We start from the raw sequence: 25,425 nt of genomic DNA, 5'->3' as shown, positions 1-25,425 counted from the left end.
ATCTGTAGAAAGTAGATTAATGGTTGCCAGGGTCTATGGGGAGAAGGAAATGGGGAATGACTTCTAACAAGTATGGGATTTCTTTCTGGATAATGAAAATGTGGAATTAGATAGTGGCAATGTTTGTACAACCTTGTGAATATACTAAAACCGACTGAATTATACATGTTAAAATGGTCAATTTTGTAGGATGCAAATTATATCTCCGTTTTTTTTAATGTACAAAAAAGAACAACTGAGAAATAGCACGTTTGGAAATTTTCATACTAACGTCCCTGCCTCTTCAGTAAGCAATAACGGAGAGATCAGAGGTCGATTTAAATATTGGGGCTCAAAGGATAACCTAACCCAGCTATAGCCATATGGGTATACGATCCATCTCTCTGCCTGCCACTCCCAACCCTTCCTTATCCCACCCCCAGCAACACTACACATACTCATACCGTACTAGGGTGGACGTCTCTTTGCCCATAATGCCAGGTGGTTCTGGCCACAGAGTTCCTGTACACACTCACAAAGTTTACATAGTCATTCTTAACAATATTATTGAATCAAAAATAGAGAGTGGTAACCCTAGCATTCCCATATCTTCTCCTGGAGACATGTATTCTACAAATCACTGCCAAATTCTCCTTTCTGAGTGATTGCTTTCAGTGCAGATGCTCCGGAATCCACAGTGGCTTGCTCTTATTGTTTGCCACATCAATTCTAAACTCTGCTCCCTACTTTTTAAAGTTCTCTGTAACCTAGTCCTACCCTTCTTGTCCAAAATTAAATCACATCACTGAAAGATTTACTTGTTAATAACAGAATCTAACCTTAAAACCCTGTGTGACTTCACAAATATGACTTCCTAACATGTTAGAAGTTTATTGAGAGCTGTTCCAAAGTACCTCCGGCCTCCCAGCATCTACCACCTACCCTTGCCAGTGATGTCCAGGGATGAGAGCAAGGTCTGTTACCCTTAAAAAGGCAGTATTGTTTTAAAAATGTTAGTGTATCAATACAAAGTACTAGAAAGAACTTGGGAACTACCCTAACATAACACATTTATTATGTATGTATCTTTCCAGAGTCCCTAAAAGGACACTTCATCGGGACATAATAGGCATACAGCAAATACTTGTTCAATTGAGGAAAATTTATTTTTAAACAGCAATTTTTGTACGTTTATTGCATCTCTCCTTAATTCTATCAAGCTAAAAGATTCTGATATATTTCTGATAGGAACTCAAGTTATACAAATTACCTACTAGTGAGGCTTTATTTTCTCAGGATTCAACTTTCTTAAATGAAATTCCAAATAAAATAACTAATTTTTTTATTTTATAAACAGTGAGCTATTCTTATGAATTTACTTTTTGATATTTTTCTTTGTCTTTTTAGACTATTAGACCCAAAGAGGATGTCACCAGCCGTGTTGCTTTGCCTGTCAAAGCGACAAGACCCATCAGCATTAAACTTCAGCCCAGACCTTCTAATATCACAGGGTCCCAGAAGTCAAAGTTGGAGCCTCCAAAACCTCTAGACAAAAGGCTGACTTCAGGATGTGTTTCTTCGAACCCAAACTGTCAGCCTTCTAGCAAAAGTCAACAACAGCATGACGCTGGATCATCCACTGCTGGAGAACTGTCAAGAAAAACTGTGGGGTCACTTAATACACAGGAATTGAAAACTACAAAGCAGCAGGTAACAGATCAAGGAAGTGCTAAATGCACAGACTCTGTGGACAATGTCTATGTTGAAAAGGAATCCTTGGATAGCTTTCTAAAAGAAGTAAATAAAGAGAACTTGCCCCAAACCTTACCAGACTCTGAGAGGAAGCCAAATCCTGAATTACGGACCAAAAGTAAGCCAAAGACTAACTCTTATAATCAAACCAAGAGCAGTTTGGCTCCTAAACGAGCCATGGGCAAAAGTTCAGTAAATAGTGCTGTTCTGAAAGACAGAGTTAATAATAAGCAATTTGTTGGAGAAACGCAAATCAGGATTCCTCCAGTAAAGTCACAGCAACTCTCTAGAGGAGCACATCTTGCAAGACCAGGAGTAAAACCCCAAAAGACAGTTTCCTCTCACGTTGTTCAGACCCTTAGTAGAATTCAAGCATCAAAGAAACCAGTGGTCAAGGATATCAAGGTTAATAGGACTAGATATGAAAGACCAAATGAAACTAAGTTGCAGTCATATACTGTTACTGAACAGAAAGAAAAACATACCAAACCCAGGCCATACCCCAGTGTGCTTCAGGGAGGATGTAACGACAGACATCCAAACACTAAGCAAGATCAGAAGTCCACTCAACCTTATTTTAGACCTCAGATGTCATGTGTACTGAAAAAATCAAAAGCCACAAGCCAAAGGCCTAATATGACAGTTGGCAGCTTTAATTCAGTCATTCCAAGCACCCCTAGCATAAGAACAAATGGACCCAGTGAGAATAAATCTAACAACAGCTGTCACCAAAAAACATGGACTTTGGACTCCAAGTTGAAAAAGGCTCTTCCCCGGAACCATTTTCTAAACCAGACAGCTCCCAAAACTCAAGCTAGTGACACAACCATAAGTGGAAGAAGATTCCCAAATGGGACTCAAACTAATCCAAATATTAAGAAGAAGACCACAGCAGAGGATCGAAGGTACTTTGCTTTAATTCCAAAATTTTGCAATTTAAGATGATTTAGGCAAATTGACCATCAGGAATCCTCGGTCAAACAAACATTAAGACTTGATAGAGCTGAGTGGAACATACATGTGTTATAAATTATTCTCTATAATTCTCTGTATGTTTGAAGTAATTTATTTTTAAGGAGAAATTGAAACAGAGTAATTGAGTAAGAAATAGAGGTTGCAGATGTAGAGTACTCATGCAAGAAGTATCCTGAAGGGACTGAACATCGATAGAAGAGGACAGGGTAAGAGGAGCCAGAGTAGTGAGTTTACAGAGCAATGGTTAAATCCAGAAAAGTTATCAACAAAGAAGGAACAGGAAACTTCCATGAGCCTGAGCAGGCCAGGTTTAGGAAAGTAAGCTAAGGCAGAGAGGAGCAATCAGTTCACATACAGAGTTCAAATGGTAGAAATCAGGAGCTCGGGTTGCTGGGGGTTAACATTAACATACATGATGCTTGAAACTGAGCCAAAGGATTTGATACACTTTCTGCACAGGACCTGACATACAGTGACAGGACCAGTCTCATACTGTGGTAAATCTCTCAGGAGAAGCACCTGTTGTACACGTGGTTGGAGTAGAAAATGAGACTCCTGACAAGGGTGAAAGGGACATGTAAAATTAGATGGTATCTAAAAGGTGTAGCAGGGTGAAGTGAGGGAAGGGTTTGTTCTCTAAATACAGCCCTGAGCACTACCGACAAGCTCTCTGCCCTCCTGAAGAGACAAAAAATAAACAGCTTAATTCAGGGTGATGTGACTGAGTGGGGCTGGGATGACTTCTTTAGATAGAAAAGTCAGGGGGGGTGCTTTCAACAATGACATCTGGGCTGAGAAAAGGACAGTGCCAAGAAGGATGAAGCTCCTGAGCAAAAACATGAAAGTTTGCAAGTGCAAAGACTGTGAGCTGATGAATGAGGAAGTCAGGGTCCCTAGCCTGGAGCTCACAGTCTAGACCAGATAACAGATGATGGATCTTAAGATAGTGTGTGGAGTGTTGGTCATGTTTGATTACAAAACAGAAGGAGTCTGTGGAGAGGGGTAGATCACTCAATCATTCCTTGAGTGTTCCTTCGGCACCTACAATGTGCCAGGCACTAGGAGATAGAGCACTGAGCATGCAGACACAGTCTCTAACCTTATGGAGCTTTTTTCTGGTGTAAGTTTGGAAAGTATTAGAATAATGAAATCATGGCATTGAAGCCCAAGGAATAAGTTAGCTTTAGAAAGGCAAGTTCCCTCTTCATTTATGATTAGAAGGAAAGCTAAGGAGATAGGAAGAATGCCAGGAACATAGAAGAAACATGCCAGATGTCTCAGCTTCTATCATTAAACAGAGGAAGTTGGAATGAAGGTGAAAGGGAAGCAGTTGGGGCTGAAATAAGCACTGTATGGATTGTGCTCTGTAGTCAAGGAGAGAAACGAGGGTTAATTAGTTATTGACATTCTGGAAAAAGCAAAACTATAAGGACAGAAAACAGATCCGTGATTGTCAGGAACTAGGGATGGGGGCGGAGCTGACCACCAAGGAGCATGAGGGAATTTTTGAGGGTGTTATATCTTGATTATAGTTAAGGTTACACGACTTCAAGCATTTGTCAAGGACTCACAGAACTATACACTAAAAAAGGTGAATTTTACTGTATGTTATTAAACAGCTGTGTGTTCCAGACACTATGCTAGGCACTGGGACACCCAAGGTTTCATAGAGCTTGCCTTCTAGTGGAGAAGATAGAAAATCAACACATTGATTAAATAAAACAGAGTAATTATGGATAATTACCTCTTCAAGGAGATGTCATTTGAGCAGAGGAATGAAGACTGATAATGCAAGACCCTGAGGCAGGAATGAGCTTGGGTCAAGTAATTGAAAGGATGTTAGAGCTCCTGGAGGGTGGTGGGTGATGGGGAGAGTGTATGACGTGGGGTTGGAGAGGCAGGCAGGAGTCAAATTACACTGCACCTTTTGGCCATGGAAAACATTTTGAATTTTATTCCAAGAGTCATGGGAAGTTCCTGGCAGTGACTCAGTGTGGTTTACATTTAAAGATCATTCAAGCTGCTGTACACAGGATGAATTTGGTAAGGATTAGAGTGGGAGCAAGGAGATGATTAGGAGGCTGCTGCAGCGTTTCAGGCAGAAGGTGAAATGATATGGACTAGGATGGTGGTAGTGAAGATGGAAGTAATACTGACTATACGGTGATGTGTCAGATGTGGGAGAAAAAAAGAACTATTCAAAGACAACTCCTAGTTTTAGGTCCTAGCAGCTGGGTAGATTAGGGTACTGTTGACCAATGTAGGGAAGGCTGTTTAGAAAGAGACTCGAGGATGAAAATCAAGAGATTTGTTTTGAACAATATTAAATTTGAAATGTCTGCCAGACGTCAAATAAAAGATATCAGCTAGGCAGTGGTTTTACAACGTTTGGGACTCTAGGGAGAGATCTGGGCTGAAATCTACATTTATGAGTCACAAACGTGTAGTTATAATTTAAAGAAGCTAAAGAGCCTACATCCAAACACTTGGGCCTACATGTCTTGGTGCCCCCCCCCAACCCCACCCCCCGCCAACAGTAGTCTATTGACTGCGTAGAAGGAGGAGCAGAGAAGGTGAACAGTAGGGGAAAGCAAGGATTAGGACTTGGTACCATCAGAGGCCAGCTACTTAAGAAAAGAGCAATGAAATTATTGATCTTGCTCAGGAAAAAAAGAGGTCATGAGTGGTCAGGAGAGTGCTAAGGAACTGGGCAAAGTGAGTCACTTTGAGGAGTTAAGACCCTGTTGAGGGCAGAATGCAGGTTTGGTTGGTCTGGTTGAGTGGCAGATAGAAAGCTAATGGTGAGAGAAATGGAGTGCTGAGTTAGTGATCTCAGAGGTGGAGGGATGTCTTCAGAAAGCAAGTATCAGAGGTACATAGAAATGAAATGAAAATTTTCAGAGGAAAATAAGAATAATCCTGAAGTCAAGAAATTTAAAGATGCTAGCCACTTGTCATCCTACTAATCCCTCTGGCTCCTACCTTCTCAAGGCTCGTGGGTAACCAGTGCTGCCATTACCCATTTGTAAACTGTTTTTAATTCCATTCTCCTGACTTTGTCTGTAGTTGAAGGTGTTTAGTGATAATCTGTGCATGTCATATACTTTAGATCTTGACTATGTACAAAAAAATACCTAAAACCGTCCTCCCCCCTTTAATTGCATAACAGGAAACAACTGGAAGAATGGCAGAAATCTAAGGGGAAAATCTATAAACGGCCTCCTATGGAACTTAAAACAAAAAGAAAAATAATAGAGGAAATGAATGTTTCATTCTGGAAGAGTATGGAAAAAGAAGAGGAAGAAAAGAAAGCACAACTTGAACTGTCCAATAAAATTAACAACGCTCTGACAGAATGTCTGCAGCTCATTGAAGGGGTGAGTGAGGAGGATAAGCTCCCAAAGCTTTGGACCCTGAGTCTGAGAGTTTTCAAACATTTGTCTTAAATATAGTGTAAGAGAGAGAACCTCTGTCTGTGCAGAAAGTTAGCTACTCTTTTTAATACAGGAGAAGAATAATAATAGGAATAATAATAATGGACACTTGAATAATGGCTCTTGTATACCAGGCACCGTTCTAAGCACTTATATTATCTCATACAGTTATCATAATGACTATTACTATGCCCACTTTACAAATGAAACTGAGGCATAGAGAAGTTGGGAAACTAACCCAAGCAGTCTGGCTCCAGAGGGCTCCAAAAGGACCTGTGCCTTCTTTAAGTTTTAAGTTCCAAAGAGTATCCATTTGACATTTGGATATGAAGCAAAAGAAAGGCACACACACTTACGCACACACATACACACACATACATACATAGTTATACAGTCCAGGTTTCTCCTGGAGGCAACTACTATTGCCAGTTATCCTTCCAGATGGTTTTTATGCATGTACATACAGTATAGGTGCATAGAGAAATGAAGTATGTTATTTCGTGAGTTGCAATTATTTTATTTCAGATTTTTATGTAGTTTGGTTGTCTTTTCTTGTATAATCCTAATATCAGTATTATGCTGGCTTTGTCAAATGAGTTAGGTTTTTTCCTTTTTTTCCTATACTCTGAAAATAGTTTATATGACATGAGAATTATTTTGTTCTTTGAAGGTTTGGTAAGAACTTGCTCATAAAATCATCTGGACTGTGGGGGATGGATTTGTGTATATTTTTTCAGGTTTTTTCCATGATCATTGCTCTATTTGGGTTTTATATTTCTTGAGCCAATTATAATAATTTCTTGGCTTTTATTTAAATCAGACTTGCTAAAGATTTCTCTACTAATCTTTTTAAAAGGCCGTCTTTGGATTTTATTGACTATTTTTTTTCTCCTATCAGTCTGTGTCTACTTTTATGTTTATTGGGTTTTTTCTAGCTTTTTTTAGTTGAAAGCTTGGATCATTTATGTCAGTCTTTCTTATTTTCTTAAACTATATTTAATGCTGTAAATTTGCCTCTAAATTTAGCTTTGGTCATATCCTTCAGCTTTGACTAGGTAATGTTCTGTATCAGTCAGAGTCAAGTCAGAAAAACAGAAACAACACAAGGTATCTCAATAGAAAGAATGTAATGTGAGGATTGGTTTCACAGTGTCTTATGTGAGAAAGTAATTTATTAGGAAGAGGCTCCCAGGGAAAATTGTGAGGGGAGTGGGGATATGGGACCAGGAAGAAAGGTATGGTATCAAACAAAGTCCATGGAGGGCTGTGGCACAATCCCACAGGGGAGCTCTGGAGACAAGGCGGCTCACACTTCTCAGAGTCATCCTGTTCAGGGGCAAGGGAGCTGTAGTATTAATACTTCCATGGTCATTGATTAATGGGTGCCCCTGGGGGGACAAAAATTCCCTTGCACTCTGACTCTCTGGACACATGAAAACACTTTGTGACCCTGTGTGCACAAAAATGATGAAGAGATTGTCAGAGGGCATATGGATGCTACACACAGGGCTGATGGCAAAGTGGAACCTGAGGTAACAGTAGCAGTAACTTCAGAAAGCAACTAGCACCCACTGGGTCTAGGGAAACAAAGAGAGTTGGGGATATTGGAACCTAGAAGCTAGGAGAGACAAACCCTGGTAGAAATGGGACCACACCTCTAAGAAGGGCATTCTACCCAGCAGATGCTGGTACCACAGAAGCTGGAGGAAGGGCCCTTCAGGGCTGAGGCTCAGACCTTGAGAGAAGGATGTCACCAAGTTGGTGCTCTTCCCTCTGAAGGAGCACAGTGAGGCAGGATCTGCAACGCCAGAAAGAAAAGGTGGAGCCTAGAACCAACTGCCAGAGTGAAGGACTGTTCCTGGGGCGATGAAGCAAATAGGAAGAGGAAGTCCCTTCTCTTCTCCAGCCCTGCAGTCTCCCTCTAGTGCCCCATAGTGGCAGAGCCCTGTCAGAGCTACTGTCAAAGCAGAAAGTGATTTACAGAATTCCAGCCCCAGTGAGTGTCACAAAGCAGGATAAAAAGTAGGTTTGGAGCTAAGAGACCATAGCTTAATAACGGACTCGTCTGTTCTCATTGTTCATTTGTAAATAGTTTGAGATTTCCATTTTGAATTCTTCTTTAACCCAAAAGTTATCTTAGAAGAGTATCTTTTAACTTCTAGATATGTAGGGTTTTTGTTTGGGGGTTTTTTTCTAGCTATCTTTCAGTCAATTTTTAATTGTACTGCATTGTGGTTGGTGAATATAGGCTGTATGTGTTCTGCTTGATGGAGTTTGTTGAAATTTTCTTTCTGGTCTTAATGTCTGATCAGTCTTGATGAATGTTCCAAAAGTGTTTGAAGAGAATATGTATACTCTGTTGAATAGACAATTCTTTGTGGATATCCATTAGAACAAACTTAGAAAATTTAAATTATGCAATTATTTTTTGTTTGTTCACTTGATCTGTTGCTTTTTGAAAGAAACCTGCCAAAGTCTCACTGGCACTGTGATTACTGCTTAATAATTTCTCTGTGTTTCTGTCAACTTTTACTCTCTATTTTTCAAAGTTATTTTGTTAGGTACATAAAGATCCGTAACTTGCCTTGATTTCTCTTTTATCTGATAGTAATCTTACCACACCAGCCTTGTTGTTACAATTTGTAAATCTTTTTCCATCCCTTTATTTTTAAAGGTATATTTCATATGAATACATATGAATTTTTTTAACCAAATCTGGAACTCTTTGCTTTTAAAAGGTAAATTTAGCCCATACACATTTATTGTAATTACACATATGTTTAAACATGTCCCTGCCATTATATTTTGTAGTTCAATTTACATAAATTCTTTTTTTGGTTTATTTTCCCTCATTTCTGTGTTTGATACAGTTTTCTTTATTCCATAAAGAAAGCATATAAATTGAAATAACAAAAGAAAGTAGTAAGTGTAAGTTCAAATATGGCATGCAAGTTATACATCATATTCTTCTTGTAGTTACTTTTGTTTCAAGTCTTCCACTTGAATTCTAAAGTTTATTCACTAGCAACTTTATGGGTTTTGAATGGTAAACTTTCTGAGTCCTTATGCTTGTGAAAATGTTACTATTTCACCCTCATGCTAGAATCATAGTTTGGCTGGGGGAAATTTCTAAATTCAGATTGTTTTCCTTGGAAAATTTGAGGTTACTGTTTCATTTTCTTTCTTGCACTGGAGTTGTTGCTTTATTAAAGTCTCATGTCAATCTAATTCTCATTCCTCTGTAGATAATCTCCTTTTACCCCTCTCTGGAAGCATTTAAGATTTTCTTTTTATCCTTGGTGTTCTAAGTATGGTTCTTTTTTCATTCATCTTTCCTGGCTCTCTCAGGATCTTTCACTCTGAACACTTGTTTCTTTGTTCAGTCCTTGGGAATTTTATTCTACAATTACTTGGATGTGTATTCAGCTTTGTTCTCTATTTTTCCTTCTAGAAATTCTCTTAGATAGATATTGGAATTCCTGAGTAATAGATGTATCCTCCAGAACTCTTAACTTTTCTTTCATATTCTTCATTTCTTTGTTCTCTTGCACTGGTTTCTGGGAGAATCCCACAGCCAAATTTTCAGCTCACTGATTTATTCTTCAGTAGTGTCCATGCCCTGTTCTGCCCTTATATTGATTCTTTTTCATAAGAGCCTGTTGTAGTTTTATGATAGCAATATTCTCTTATCACTCTGAAGATACTGACTGCAGTACTCTTAAATCTATTTCTCTTTGCTTCCTCAATTGTTTGCTCCACTGTTTATTCGTCTGGTTGCTGAGTTTTATGCCTCTTTCATGTAGTGTTGGTTCTCTTAAACATTGGGGTTCTTGATTGGAGCTTACCTTCCTGTCTCCTCCATCTCAGGAGGAGTAGGAGGTGCTGCTTGGTTGAGCACCAGTACCTGGGTTTCTAGGCATGGTTCCTCTCCATATTCTTCCTGGTCCGTGTCACTGCCCTGCTCTGGGTATAAGCCAGAAAGGGACCAAATCAGTGAAACCATTTTAAAGTTCCTTTTTGTGGGATTTAACCCTCATTATATACATCTGCATGGATCCAAAACACACACACACATACACCCCTATGACCTTTGCATACCTGTGCCATCCTTCATACTTCTGTTAGAGTCATATACAAATTCCAGTCACTGTTCATTGTTCACATTATTATGAATAAGTAAGAAATATATGAATGATGATTACTGTAGGGTTTGATTTGGTTTGGTTTTGGTTTTGCATAAAAATGGAGAACATATTCTTTATGGTTAGCTATAATAAACATTTTTCTATTTGGTATCATGTAACTTAAAATTTAATGATTAGTATCAAACTCATTGAAATGTACTATTTAAATGGGTGCATTTTATTATGTGTAAACTATACCTCAGTAAAATTGAAATTTTTAAAAATTCAAAAAAATTGTTGATCAGGCACATTTCTACATACCTGCTATGAAAAATATTAGGAGGTGTGAGAATAACAGCAAGGTGGTAATAATTACCTCTGGGTATTTTCTTTTTCCAGGGTCTACTTTCTAATGAAATATTTACCATACTGTCCAGTATTCCTGAGGCTGAAAAATTTGCTAAATTCTGGATCTGCAAAGCAAAGTTGTTGGCAAGTAAAGGCACCTTTGATGTTATCGGGCTGTACGAAGAGGCCATAAGAAAGGGGGCAACAGTGAGTATCTGTGTTGGGTGGGTGACTTCTTGAAAATTCTCTTTCATGTGAGTTCTCTGTTGTTTGCAATATGGCAGTTATGTAATCTAATACTAAACTTCTAATTCGCTTCATAAAGTCATACACAGAATGTGAAGTACAACGTGTCCTTTACGAACATTTTAATTAAAATATTTATTCTGTAGAAGTAGTGTTACATGTAAACCAATAGCATCATTTTTCTTGTCATGTGAACGTGTCTCACTTTACACTCATTGTAGAAATATGCACTTATGGAAAGTAATAATGTCGAAAGTTATAAAATAGCATCAATATCCAATTCTTACAAAGTCGTACCTCACCATGAAGAACCTAAAAATATGTTAAACCTGGCACATCAATATCCATAATCAATAATTCAAAGCCATTGCACAAAATAACTTTTAATTCTAAAACCTAGCAAAACCACTGTCTCTATATAATTTTTTTAATGAAGACTGCAAAGACTAACAAAGAGTTTTGTAACTCTTTTCACTTAAATGTAACTTTCCATGTCATCATATATTTGACCATACCTTTTTCCATGGTTGTTAAATCAGAGTTGTACATACACATAGTTTAAACAGCCAAATCGTTTGATAAGGTGCATTCCATAAGGCCTCTGCTTCCCTCCCCTCCCATTTCCCACTTTGCAGAGCAAAATGATTATTTTTATATTTACCTCAGTAGTTTCAGATAACATGTTTATATTGCTATTTCTTGATTTTTCAGTTTTAGACATGATTTGTAGACTTCCAACTATGCAGGATGAGGACTTAACCAAACTCTTTCTCACACACACCTGCACAGTTCCCCAACACATGCGTATATATGCCCCTGTCACCCTTGCAGACTTTTGCCATCCTCCATGTTTCCATTAGAGTCATATGGAAATTCTGGTCACTGTTCAGTGTTCACATCGTTATGAATATGTAAGAAATATATGAATACATTGAGACATGCAGTATATGCTATGATTACTTTACCTTTCAAGCAAGACTTTCTGCTTTTCCTGAAATTAATTACTATCTTGTTTTCCCTTTGCTTAGTTTTCTGAGTATTTATTATATAATTAATTCCCAAACTCTTCTCTAATCGTTTGAATTTCTCAATATTTTCAGAACATCAGATATCCTGTTGATTTCCTTTTCTTAGAGACCTTTCTCCCAGACCCTTCTGGTCCATTCCAGGCTCAACAAATTGCTCTTACCCCTTGCTTTACTGGCTGTCATCCTGGGATCTCCTTTCACCATCACCCTTGGATTCCCTTTTCTTCTTGTATTGTCTGTTTCTTCTCTAATGTTTTTATTCTCTCTTTCTCTGTTTGGTTTGTGTGTGTGTGTTTATAGTTGCTGTTGTTTGTTTTATTTTCTTTTGCTCTCAATTGTTCATTAAAAGCTTTACTCAGATGCTGGTGAAACTGAGCTAGTTGCATATATAAAAGGTGGGTTTGAAAAAGCTTATTAGTTTCATTCCGGGGATGCAGGGATGGTTCAACATCCACAAATCTATCAACGTGATACACCACATTAACAAAATGAAGAATAAAAATCACATGATCATCTCAATAGATGCAGAGAAAGCATTTGACAAGATACAGCATCCATTTATGATAAAAATTCTAAATAAATTGGGTATAGAAGGAAAATACCTCAACATAATAAAGGCCATATATGACAAACCCACAGCAAATATCATTCTCAATGGAGAAAAACTGAAAGCTATCCCTCTAAGAACAGGAACCAGACAAGGAGGCCCACTGTCACCACTCTTATTTAACATAGTATTGGAAGTCCTAGCCAGAGCAATCAGGCAAGAAAAAGAAATAAAAGGGATCCACATTGGAAAAGAAGAAGTGAAACTGTCACTCTTTGCAGACAACATGATTTTATATCTAGAAAACCCTAAGAGTCCACTAAAATACTTTTAGAAATAATAAAGGAATACAGTCAAGTTGCAGGATACAAAGTCAATGTACAAAAATCGGTTGCATTTCTATACACTAACAACAAAGTAGCAGAAAGAGAAATTAAGAATACAATCCCATTTACAATTGCAACAAAAAGAATAAAATACCTAGGAATAAACTTAACGAAAGAGGTGAAAGATCTGTACACCGAAAACTATAAAACATTGTTGAAAGAAATCGAAGAAGACGCAAAGAAATGGAAAGATATTCCATGCCCTTGGATTGGAAGAATTAACATTGTTAAAATGTCCATACTTCCTAAAGCAATCTATAGATTCAACACAATCCCTGTCAAAGTTCCAACAACATTTTTTACAGAAATAGAACAAAGAATCCTAAAATTTATATGGAACAACAAAAGACCTGAATAGCCAAAGGATTCCTGGGAAAAAAGAACAAAGCTGGAGGTATCACACTCCCCGATTTCAAATTATACTACAAAGCCATAGTAAGCAAAACAGCATGGTACTGGCACAAAAACAGACACCCAGATCAATGGAACAAAATTGAGAGCCCAGAAGTAAACCCACACGTTTATGGACAGCTAATATTCGACAAGGGAGCCAAGAGCATACCATGGAGAAAGGAGAGTCTCTTCAATAAATGGTGTTGGGAAAACTGGACAGCCACATGCAAAAGAATGAAAGTAGACCATTCCCTTATACTATGCACAAAAATCAACTCAAAATTGATTAAAGACTTGAATGTAGACCCGAAACCATGAGACTTCTAGAAGAAAACATAGGCAGTACACTCTATGACATTGGTCTGAGCAACATATTTTCAAGTCCCATGTCTGACCGGGCAAGGGAAACAAAAGAAAAAATGAACAAATGGGACTACATCAAACTAAAAAGTTTTCTGCACAGCAAAGGAAACCATCAACAAAACAAAAAGACAGCCTAACAATTGGGAGAAGATATTTGCAAACCACATATCAGATAAAGGGTTAATATCCAAAATATACAAAGAACTCATACAGCTCAACAACAAAAAAACCAACAATCCAATTAGAAAATGGGCAAAAGATCTGAACAGAGATTTCTCCAAAGAAGATATACAGATGGCCAACAGGCATATGAAAAGATGCTCAACATCATTAGCTATCAGGGAAATGCAAATCAAAACTACAATGAGCTATCACCTCACTCCGGTCAGAATGGCTGTAATTAACAAGACCGGAAACAACAAATGTTGGAGAGGGTGTGGAGAGAAGGGAACCCTTGTTCACTACTGGTGGGAGTGCAAACTGGTGCAGCCACTATGGAAAGCAGTTTGGAGTATCCTCAGAAAATTAAGGATAGATCTACCATATGATCCAGCTATTCCACTGCTGGGTATTTATCCAAAGAACTTGAAAACACAAAGGCATAAAGATACTTGCACCCCTATGTTCATTGCGGCATTATCCACAATAACCAAGACTTGGAAGCAACCTAGGTGCCCATCAAGGGACGAATGGATAAAGAAGATGTGGTATTTATACACGATGGACTATTACTCAGCCATAAGAAATGAGGAAATCCGGCCATTTGTGACAACATGGATGGACCTTGAGGGTATTATGCTGAGTGAAATAAGTCAGAGGGAGAAAATCAAATACCATATGATCTCACTCATAAGTACAAGATAAAAACGACAAAAAAAACAAACAAACACGTAGCATTGGAGATTGGACTGGTGGTTACCAATGGGGAAGGAGGCAGGGGGGAGGGCAAAAGGGGTGATTAGGGTCACATGTGAGGGGATGCACTATAATTAGTGTTCGGGTGGTGAACATGATGTAATGTATCCAGAATTTGAAATATGATGTACATCCAAATAAAATAAAAATTAAAAAAAAAAAGAAAAAGCTTATTAAAAGCTCTAGACATATGAGGCTTTACCATGGGGTGATCTGGCTGAGTCTACTGGCTGAAGAACCCTCAATATCAGTCTTTTCAGGTCTTTCTCCCAAGACTGGTCATATTCTCTAAAGAAGGCTCCTCCGGTCTCTTTCCTGGGAGCTAGAAACCAAGCTACCAGTGCTGTGGGCGAGAAGAGAGCTGGGAGTCTCAACCTTCAGCGTGAAGATCTTTATTTATCCCTTTTTTTCGCTGGGACCCCCACTCTCAATCTTGCTTGGTATCTCCGAGAGGCTTGGAGATTACATCCCCAGTTTTCTGTTAGGATAAAGGGGGGTGGGGCACAGTCACCAGGCTGCAGGGAGTTCAGGGATGTGGGGTAGTTTTGGAGGTCTGACTGCTTTTTGAATAGATCCTCAAGAAAGAGTCCTTCTGATTTTGACCCCACTATCCAGTCCTGAGCCTTTCTGAGGCCCTGGGGTTGAATCAGGTTGTTTCTCAGCCACATTGCCAACTTAGAAGTCAACTCTTTCAAGGTGGTTACATCTTCCTTCTACATTCTAGCTTCCAAAATCTTATTGCTGTTTCTTCTATTCTTTGTGGTTATTGCCTTCTTTTAATCCTTTTATTATCATTTCAGTAGAGTTTCAAGAGGGATTAGAAATAAATGTGTATTCAATCCATCATCTTTAACTAAAAGCCTGTAAAAATGTAAAATGCACTGAATGTTTTATATAATTCAGACTCTTTGCAACATATTCACAACATTTATTCCCATTTCCCTGAGCTTAAAGCATTTTAGATTTTGTAAAAATGTATAGATAGCTTTGCTTTTATGTTCTATTGTCTGTTTATATCTAGTATTTATATGATAAAGAGTCTCAGGCCAGGAAGACCAACCTCCAAATATAATGTTCCTATGAGAAATTACAGTTCATTTATGATGATCTGTTTCATGGCATGGTTTACATACTTTGAAAAGGGAAGGCTATCTCAGATAATTTTATCAGAAAGTTACTTTTCTGTAATGGCTTTTTTTTTAATATTGTGTTTTTTATGTTATGTTACCAAATAAAACAAAGAAAGAAAAGGCTAGTGGGAAATTTCCCCAAGTGCTCAACTAAAGGTTATATTTAGGTGATGGGATTATGGGTGATTTCCTTTTTCGTGTTTGACTGTTTAATTTTTTTGTACTGAGGTATATGACATGATAAAAATAAAATTCAGTTAAGACAACACTAAAAATGTATGCCACATTTTCTGTGTGGCTAGGTTTACATCTTTGGGCCAGAATCTTTATGTAGGGACACATCTTCAACAGGATCATATAAATTGGTAATAAAATTAATTTGATTTAGAGAAATTTCACTATAGACGACTTTGCATAAACACATCTCTTCATTAAAGTCAAGCAAGCCAGCATTTAACTGACATTTTCTTTGCTTCATTTTTCTCATATATCTATAAATCTAGTCCTATGTAACTGAAACTTTTTAAGTGTTATTTATAGTTAGACAAGATAAAAAAAGAAACATTTTTATTATAAAAAGAAGTTCAGGGACTGGCCCCGTGGCCAAGTGGTTAAGGTCGTGAGCTCTGCTTCGGCAGCCAAGGGTTTCGCTGGTTCGAATCCTGGGTGCTGACATGGCACTGCTCATCACGCCATGCTGAGGCAGCATCCCACATGCTACAGCTAGAAGGACCCACAACTAAAAAAAATACACAACTATGTACCGAGGGGCTTTAGGAGAAAAAGGAAAAATAAAATCTTTTAAAAAAAAAGTTCAATTGATGTCAAAGTTCCTTAGATCATTTTTTCATGAATATTTTTAATACTGTTCCTGTATGTTCTTCCTTCCTTCCAGCCAATACAAGAGTTGCGAGAAGTTGTTCTTAACATATTGCAAGACCCAAACAGAATCACAGAAGGTACTGTTTTTGTATTTAAATTCATTCCATCCAGCCACTTAAGTAAAAGTCATTGAGGAACACGTAGGGGAAAAAAGAAAAATATAAGTCCCCTGAAGTGCCTCTCACTTCTTGGTTTCCATACCCTGGCCCTTTCAGCCATCATCATCGCTGATTTATTTCTCTTATTACAAGTATATATACTGCCCAACAGCAAACAAAGGTGCTTTCCACCAGAGCAGGCTAGACTAGAGTGTCTTGCTTTCCTGGAATCCTAGGTAGGAGAAAACAAATGGCTCTTTATCAGAAGAGATCGAAGCAAAAGGGAGAAGTGCCTGAATTTAACTTACGTGTTTAATCATAGCAAACTCACCAACACTTAATACATCCCAATTCATGGTAGACCTTTAAAAATAGCCATCTCAGGAATCTTTTCACTTAGTTAACCATTGCTGTCATTAGTCAGAACTTCTAGAGAACCCTTCAATGAAAAATATTGTGCCAAATACAGTGAGTGACACATTATGATTGCTTATAACGTTTGTTATATGAATGGAAAGAAAAAGCAAGCTACCTTGAGAAAATAAAATGGATTATTGTTATGATCATAGAAGGTGACAAATCATTTTCCTTTAAGAGTAGATTGAACTTTGGGGAACAATCAAGTAATACGGAATTACAGCTAACTCACTCATTACTTTTGGGAATAGGTCATATAGTAGATATTCTCAATGGTACTCTTACTGGGAATCGTGCTACAATTCAGATGTTTATTTATAATATATGGCAGTGTTCTTCAAAGAGATAAAAAGAGGAGTCAGGAATCCATGCCTTTCCTACTTGTTGGCCCCTGTTGACCTCTCTTGAGGTCTCAGCCTCTAGCCACAATATCTGCCTGGTCTCAGTCTAATTTCCTTCCCTTCATTTTGGTTGTTCTGGTTGGCTTATCATTCAAATTCTATTAACACAAGACATTTTTTCACCCACTGTCCAAGGTGATAGCTGTGTGGCTTCCCTGGATATGGAGGGAATCAGGAGGTCAAGTGAGTTAACCCTAGTGAGTTGAGAGAATTCACCCAAGGTGTGGTGTAAGGGCAAAAGGCCAATGATTAGTCCCTAAGGGAGCTCTCGCCAGAGTGAATAAGAGATTGGAATGTGTTAAGAATGTTGAAAGGGTATCAAGGATCCATGCTCAGGTGGCAAGGAGGCCCAAAGGCTGTCTGGGGGGCTGTTTAGGAGGATGGCCTGATGTAGCAGGGCGTTGCTACAAGGCCCAGCAGGAAAAACGAGTTGTAAGTCCCACTTCAAATCAGTTACTCTTTATTTAGTGTGTGGACTCCATGAAATCATTGTATATGGTGGTTTTTCATTTCATTGATTTTTAGCTTCCATATTAAATTGGTAAGTTTTACTTTCCTTCTTGATCTTGCATACACAGGAGTTACCTCTGACACTTTAGTTGCTAAAACTAATATAACATCAATAGATGAGCTGACTGAGAAGATGGAATCTGGAAACTCTTGTCTTTCTCCACAAGAGAGAGAACAGGTTATAGCAACACCTCAAATAACCAAGACAGAACAGAATCATCATCCTGGTGTCAAATTACAGATCGCCTCAATTCCTAGGTAAGCAAACTCCAAAGCAGGCTTTGTGTTCACAGGCCTCATTCAAGTCAAGTTCCCAGTTTCTCCTTCACAGATCCAGAATACCAGCAATTTGTTGATACCTTCTGCTTCATATGAGGACCAGGCAGTCTAATCCATCCTTGGTGTTAAAGGAAGGAGCTGAGGGTGAGGGGAGGGTTGAAGCCTTGACAGGAAGATCTGTGTCCTTTCTGTGCACACACACCATCCTCCTCACAAGACCCCCAGAGAGATCTGAGCTGCAGGGTGGAAGGTGCTGCTGGAGGCAGGAGGGGTGTTGGGATGAGTTCCCCTCTCTCCTGGAATTGGTCCTCACTCTTCACCCTCGTTTCTCCTGCACTTGCAGATCCCACCTACCTTTCCTGCCAGCCCTGGGGCTGGGGGCAGGGGGCACGGGGAGAGGCACAAAGTGCCAAGCAGGGGCACCCTCTGTAGCTATGGTAGAGAAGGGGCAGTGAACAGCCCTATAAGAACAAAGTACTTCTAGTCAGGTGGTACTAGTTAGAGGCTGCTCATGATATCAAAAGTATTTGGTTTCTTTTAATATCAAAAGTATTTGGTTTTTTTTTTAAACTCTTAGCCAGTTTTTTTTTTTTTTAAAGATTTTATTATTTTCCTTTTTCTCCCCAAAGCCCCCCGGTACATAGTTGTATATTCTTCGTTGTGGGTTCTTCTAGTTGTGGCATGTGGGACGCTGCCTCAGCGTGGTCTGATGAGCAGTGCCATGTCCGCGCCCAGGATTCGAACCAATGAAACACTGGGCCGCCTGCAGCGGAGCGCGCGAACTTAACCACTCAGCCACGGGGCCAGCCCCAAGTGTTTGGTTTTTTTAACAAGAATAAGTCTAAGGCAGGATCCAGAGTAATTTAAAGAACTATGTGAGGGTATCAATGTCATTTTCTAAAACATTAACGTAACATCCATCTCTATTCGTGATCGTGAAAGGAGAATTCCAAACAAAAGCACTGGGACCACAGTTCCATATTTTATTCCCTGGAAAGTGCAGCTGGGCCTCTTCCATCCTAAACTCCTCTCTCAGACATGTCATTTCCCCACTACAGTCAGCTCATGGATAGATGAAGGCAGGCAGTTGATCTGAAAACCAGCTTTTGCTGGCTCTAGAATTTATTATGAGTTGTTAGCAGCCTGGCCTGCTAGTATTGCTTAGGCTAATGTAATCAATGGTTTTGTGAGGTAGACCAGATTCACTACATGGAAAGGTCTCTGCAGCCTCTCCTCCAGGCTGCTGCTTATTGGAATGCATTGAAGTTTACAAGAAGATGCCCAGTTTGTTCCAGTTTCAATTTGTGCTTTTGTCCACCATCTTAAAAGATTTTTTTTTTAATAACTTACTGTCAAAACTAGAAATAATCTTAGAGTTCATTAGGCTGGCCCCATTTGGTGTTAGGCCCAATTTCCTCAAAACCTGTCAACTCTTTGAAAGTTTATAGGTTAGACAAAGACCAACTAACAAGTAGGCTGACTTCAAATAAAATAAATACCACACAAGCTTCATTCAATAAATCCCCATGCTGCCACTATCCAAGAACAGATGAACACCACCCAGTTCATTCTGACACTCAGGGAAAAGCCATCTTAGGACAAGAGCTGTTCTAGACATACCTCTTGTATCAACCTACATTGAAATGTCTATCATGTTTTATTATAGAGTAAGAAAAAAATAAAGAATAATAAGTAGAATTTCACAAGAAGCTATAAGGTTTTGAATATATCTCTTGCTGTCCCTCAGAATACATGGAATGCCAGAAGTACAAGACATGAAGCTGATCACTCCTGTTCGGCGTTCAGCAAGGATCGAGCGAGCCGTGTCCCACTATCCAGAAATGCTGCAGGAGCACGATTTAGTAGTGGCTTCTCTTAATGAGCTGTTAGAAGTGGAAGAAACAGAGTGTTTTATATTCCGTAAAAATGAGGCTTTGCCTGTAACATTAGGGTTTCAGATGCTTGAATCATAATTTCTTGATGCTTTTTTTTCTTAAAAGAAAAAAAGACTCCATGAGACAAGAAACACCCTTGTCCAGGGGACCTGAAAGAAACTGTATAATGGAGAGGCATCATGGATGCAGATTATGGGCTCCCAGGACTGGAAAGTAATTCACTGGGCTGACTCTCAAATTTTATGTCCCCATGGGAAAGCCTCACTTATTTCTTAAAGGCTGTAATCTACCACAGGTTTATAGCATACATAGATTTCAAACTATTGAATAGTAATTTACCCCACAAGTATGGTAAAAATTTGCTCTTTATTGATCTACTGTAATCCCAACATAGTTATTTTTTGTATCAGAAGATTGGTGCTGCAATATGATAGACTTGCCTTCTCCGCTAAGGTGGATCCAAGAAGGCAAGTCTTCCCAGCATGGAAGATCTGAGTTCCTGGCTGTATGGGATATGACAGACACCTGGGCAAATGCGCTCATTTTACAGATGGGTTTATACTAGCCATGCCTTTGCTCAGAGATGGCAAATGACTTTTAGGGGTGATTTTTGACTTCCCTCACAGTATCCCTGTCGATGAGGGGTAATTCACGTGATTTCTGTGCCAGGTCTCCTCTAATGAACCACAGTCCTGAATTGGGATGGTCATGTAGCTTTTTATATCTAAATCTAATGTTGCATTTGTTATTCAGAAATGCTTCAAATAAAAGGGAGCAGGGCAGAGGGGTGGGGAGGGGATGCTTGCTTTTTCACTTCAATTCTTTGTTCTGCTAAGGGACACCTGGCCAGAGAAGACAGTGCAAGCCTCAGAGACTGTTACGTTGCCTTTCCTTCCTCCTGGGCAACTGCTCAGGGAAAGGTAAAATCAGAATCATTATGTAAATATAATGTAAAGAAAAACCTAGTCAACATATTTAAAGTTTAGCTTTCTTAAGTATTATCTAAGACAAGAAAACACATTAAATTTTGTCCATTCCTGCTTGTTTATCTTATTTATTCTAGAAGACTGATGATAGCTTGACCTAGAGAATTAGAGGTTTGTCTGGGCAAACACCATAGACTATCCCAAGATGCCTCCCGGGGAACATTGATTTTCCTGGAGAACCCACCTTGATCAAGGGTTTGACTATCAGCCTCAGCCGGGAACTGGGTTTTTTCATTGTGAGGAAAGCATATCCTTCTCTCCAGGTCAGATTTATAATAATGAGGATCATGAAACTGAGCTATAAACCATAATGCTGATAGGCTAACTTTCAAGAAGAAATAGATTGTCACCACAACCAAAATGCAGGAATCCCCACAGCCAGCCCTTTCCTTCCTTTAGACGGACTCTCTTTACCTGTGAGGCCAAATAATACCTGGGGGGTTGCTTAGAGATCACAAAACCTGAAAATGGGACTTAGAGAAATCAAATGTTCACAATCACCAGACTAAATGATCCTGAAGCCTGTCCCTCCTTGTAAGGAATGTCCTTGCCTCAGACCTCAGGTCTTGCATCGTTTGTCCATTGACCAAGTCCTCATGATTGGACCCTCACCGCCATCCTTTGTTTGTGCATTCACCTTTCCTTTGGCTTTAGAATGATTCATCCTTGCCACCCAGTGTGCCCCCTGCCCCAGGCCTGGGAATCAGCTGTCTCTTTATGATGATTTTACATCTCTCTTCTCAGGACCATTGTCTTAATATTACAGCTCAGTTCTCAAAAGAGCAACTTAATTTTTCTTGTCAGTTCCTTGCAGGGTGTCACACAGTATCACCCTGAGTACTAATAACAGTGTAGGTTGAACTATTGGCATCTAATAACGTATAGTTTTCAAAGTGACAAATAGGAGGTTTTGAACAACCTGATTAGACGAAATAGCATCTTCAGGATATAGAAGAATGTGGAAATGATTGTGGGTGGCACAGCAACTGCACAAAACTGCACCCTAATTCTGGAGCTCTTTGTAGATTCTCAGTAGCCCTCCTGTTCAGTAAATAGCTGTTCCTAGAAACTAGGAGCAGGAGGGAGGAAGAGAGGGAAGGAAAGAAGGCAGGCCCTTAATCACTTGGAAGGAAGATTCAGAGAATTGTAATGGAAATATGGGCCTTGACAGAAATCAAGGCTAATGTTGTTTAAGGATGGCTTCTTAAAGGAGGTGAGTGTAAAACTAGTTTTAAAGGAAGATAAACAAGGATGCTTATATACTGGCATTCCTGTGCAAAATGACCATGGACTGGAAGACAGGGAGGAGAGGCATGGCAGTTCACATTTATTGCTGTTTACTAGGTACCAGGTACTCAAACTATAAAAGGCATCTGTTTTTGCCTGCCTGGCATGTAGTTCTCCTAATAAGAGTACCGAATTTCCTTAGGACCACCTCTTTCCCATTCACAGCCTACAAGGTGTAAGAGGAAAGATTCTACCCAGGAGTGAGCATGTGACCCTGGCCTAGTCAACCAGAGCCTGGCATCTCCTGGCCACTGGCATTGATTGAAGGATGGTGTCATGTCTCAGTCAAAACCAGTGAGACTCATTTCCCAGACTTTTGCGGTAGAATTGCTGAGAAGATAAGATGGAAATCTGTAAACCATCTTATAACCACATAGAAAAAATCTGCCAGAGAATGGTACCAACACAGAATAAGTGTGAGAGCTGGAGAGAGCAAGGTTATATCCAATGACATCGTTTGGTCCCCTGGCTAAAGCCTGGAGCCAGTCAAGCCCTGGACTTTTCAATGATGAGAAAATAAATTCCCTTTTTTTAAGCCAGTTTCATTTAGATTTCTGTCAGTTGCTAGGGAAAAAATCCTGACTAGTACACACACGTACAATAATATGTTTATGGAATTATGCGTACTCTGACCATGTTCCATGTATATTGTCTCACTACCTCTCCACAATGGCATAGGTCGTAACATAGGTGCAGAAACAGAATAGTTAAAACAGTAAGTGGCAGGGCTGAAATTTCAAACTCAGGTCTGTCTGGCTCCAAGACCAGAGGTTTAGCTCCTATTTCTATTTAAAGTAGGGAAATGAGGACTAGAATGGTGATGAGGAAAGAGCAAATCTGAGAAAGAAAGAAATTCTTAAACTGTTCCAAGTTTACCAAACAGGAATCACTGTGATAGCCAAAGTATTGTCATTTACTCTACGAATGAGGTGACTTGATCACATTTTTACCACAAGGTCAACTACCCCAGGGATGATGCTTCTATTCTCTCCATTTCTGACTCCTCAGGACTGGATGCCAGAATTAGGATATTGATTCAGCTGCTGTAACTAGTCCCAAATGGAAGTGCATCTCTCTCACATCAGCAGTCCAAGTGAAACAGTCCAGTACTCAGACGGTGCCAGGCCCAGGCCACAGCTCTCCCATGGCTCTGCCATCCCTAAGTTGCAGCCTCATCCATATGGCCAGGGATGGCTCCCAATCAATTTCATATTCCAGCCAGTGGGAAAGGGGAAGAGAGGAAGTGGAAGGCACACCCTGTGCTTTTAGGGTCACAACTTGGAAGTTGGATGCATCATTTCTGCTTAGGATGGAGGGACCAGAACTTGGTCACTTGCCCCAACTCATCTCCAAAGAAGGCTGGGGAAAGTCTTTTGGGTAACCACGTGCCCAACTAAAAATGCTTCCAGAAATAGGGTATGACTTATCAGTGTCTACCACGATCTTCATAATGGAGTACATCTCTAACTAAGGTGTAGATAAGCAAGTATAGAAGTGACATCAGGTTTTTTACAAATGTATCAAATGAACAGCCAAGCACCCTACCCTGCCCCAGGTGAGTTCCTAAGGGTTTAGGAAGAGTTCTAATCCAAAGCTTTATAGCTTTTCCCCACTTCCTCTTGTCTTATACTCTCTTTTGATACCTTTTGCCCCATCCTTTCCCCTGCAATTCTACAAGGAGACCCAGAGTAATAATAACCAAGTGACATGGTTCACTCAGTAAAACATACAGGACATTGTGGATGCCAGAGATGCAATGATGAACCAAATGACCTGACCCCATGGAACCAAGAGTCTAGTGGGGACACGTTAGAGGATCACAAATGTAAAAGTGTGATAATCCTGAGAAAGAGGGGGTCCATGGAAGAGGGACTAAGAGAAGGAACGGACCCAGTCGGGGGGGGGGGGGGAGGCCCCCCAAGATCTGAGGGAAGAGCAGGTTCACAAGGAGAAGGGACAGGGGCATGCTTCAGGCAGAAGGAAAAGTGGCAAAGGCCCTTTGGCCACCTCTACCCTTCCTTTTGTAGGCTCTTTCTCCACTCTGCCCCCGTCTCTCCCTCACTGTCTCTTCCTCAGACCCCATTAGGATCTTCGGCCAGGCTGTTTATCCCCCAGGCCCTTTCTGCATCATCTATTCCCTGGGAAGGAATTCTAAGGGTTGATTTTTGCCGTATTAGCAAGTGTACCATATTTCAGCATCCTTCTAGAAAAGCATGGGCCCTAGGGTCTGAGCAATTTTCCTGACAACTTACGATCCTCTGGGCTTTGAATAAGAATCCAGTGTTTAAAAAGGCCAGGGGTACCTGGTCATTGACTGGAGAACCTGCCCCTGCAGATTCTGGGACCCAAAAGTCAATCTAGGAAGAATGAGAGGCCTTAGCCATGCCAGACCTGGAAGCTTCTGAAATGCACAGCAGATGTAAGAAAATGACTGTGAAGTCTGAGCACATGGCGTGTTGTCCTTATTTATCTGCAGGTATTCCAAATGTTTCCCTTGTTTATCCACAGGAAATGAAACTAGTGAACTATGTCAGAACTATTCCTGGGGCCGGCTCCATGGCAGAGTGGTTAAGTTTGCGTGCTCCGCTGCGGCAGCCCAGGGTTCGGATCCTGGGCGCGAACATGGCACCGCTGGTCAGGCCACATTGAGGCAGCGTCCCACATCCCACAACTAGAAGGACGTGCAACTAAGATATACAACGTGTACGGGGGGGCGGGGGGGGATAAAGCAGGGAAAAAAAAAAGATTGGCAACAGTTGTTAGCCAGGTGCCAATCTTTGGGGGGGAAAAAAAAACTATTCCTCCAAGAGTTTTTTTTTTCATTTCAAACATGTAGATACAGTCATTCTAAGCCTCCATATAATGCCAGATGATACCACTAACAGACAAAAAGTGAACTATAGGAGTGAATTCAAGTCGGTGACATCAGAACAATGAAGGGCCAGGGCGTAATACCACAGAGCAGCTCCTACCAAAACAAAGAATCGAGTTTCTGAATCATGAGTATGACTTTTTATATGTTTTAATGCATGTATACATCAAGTTCAAAG

At 39.8% G+C, this 25,425-nt stretch overlaps 1 protein-coding gene across 2 annotated transcripts in view; it reads left to right on the top strand.

Moving 5' to 3' along the window:
• Positions 1–21,142, top strand: part of CKAP2L (cytoskeleton associated protein 2 like) — a 37,358-nt gene extending 16,216 nt beyond the window's left edge. For both annotated transcript variants that reach the window (XM_046663017.1, XM_046663018.1), the window contains exons 4-9: positions 1,387–2,636; positions 5,876–6,083; positions 10,664–10,819; positions 16,516–16,579; positions 17,997–18,186; positions 19,955–21,142. In XM_046663017.1, coding sequence (XP_046518973.1) covers positions 1,387–2,636; positions 5,876–6,083; positions 10,664–10,819; positions 16,516–16,579; positions 17,997–18,186; positions 19,955–20,180 — 2,094 coding nt within the window. In that variant the 3' untranslated portion in view covers positions 20,181–21,142. The remainder of the gene's footprint in view (positions 1–1,386; positions 2,637–5,875; positions 6,084–10,663; positions 10,820–16,515; positions 16,580–17,996; positions 18,187–19,954) is intronic.
• Positions 21,143–25,425: the final 4,283 nt, after the last annotated feature.

This window comes from Equus quagga, chromosome 5 (genome assembly GCF_021613505.1).
Source record: "Equus quagga isolate Etosha38 chromosome 5, UCLA_HA_Equagga_1.0, whole genome shotgun sequence".
NCBI lineage: Eukaryota > Metazoa > Chordata > Mammalia > Perissodactyla > Equidae > Equus > Equus quagga.
Note: the sequence above shows the minus strand (reverse complement) of the source record. Positions and strands in the feature narration are given on the sequence as shown.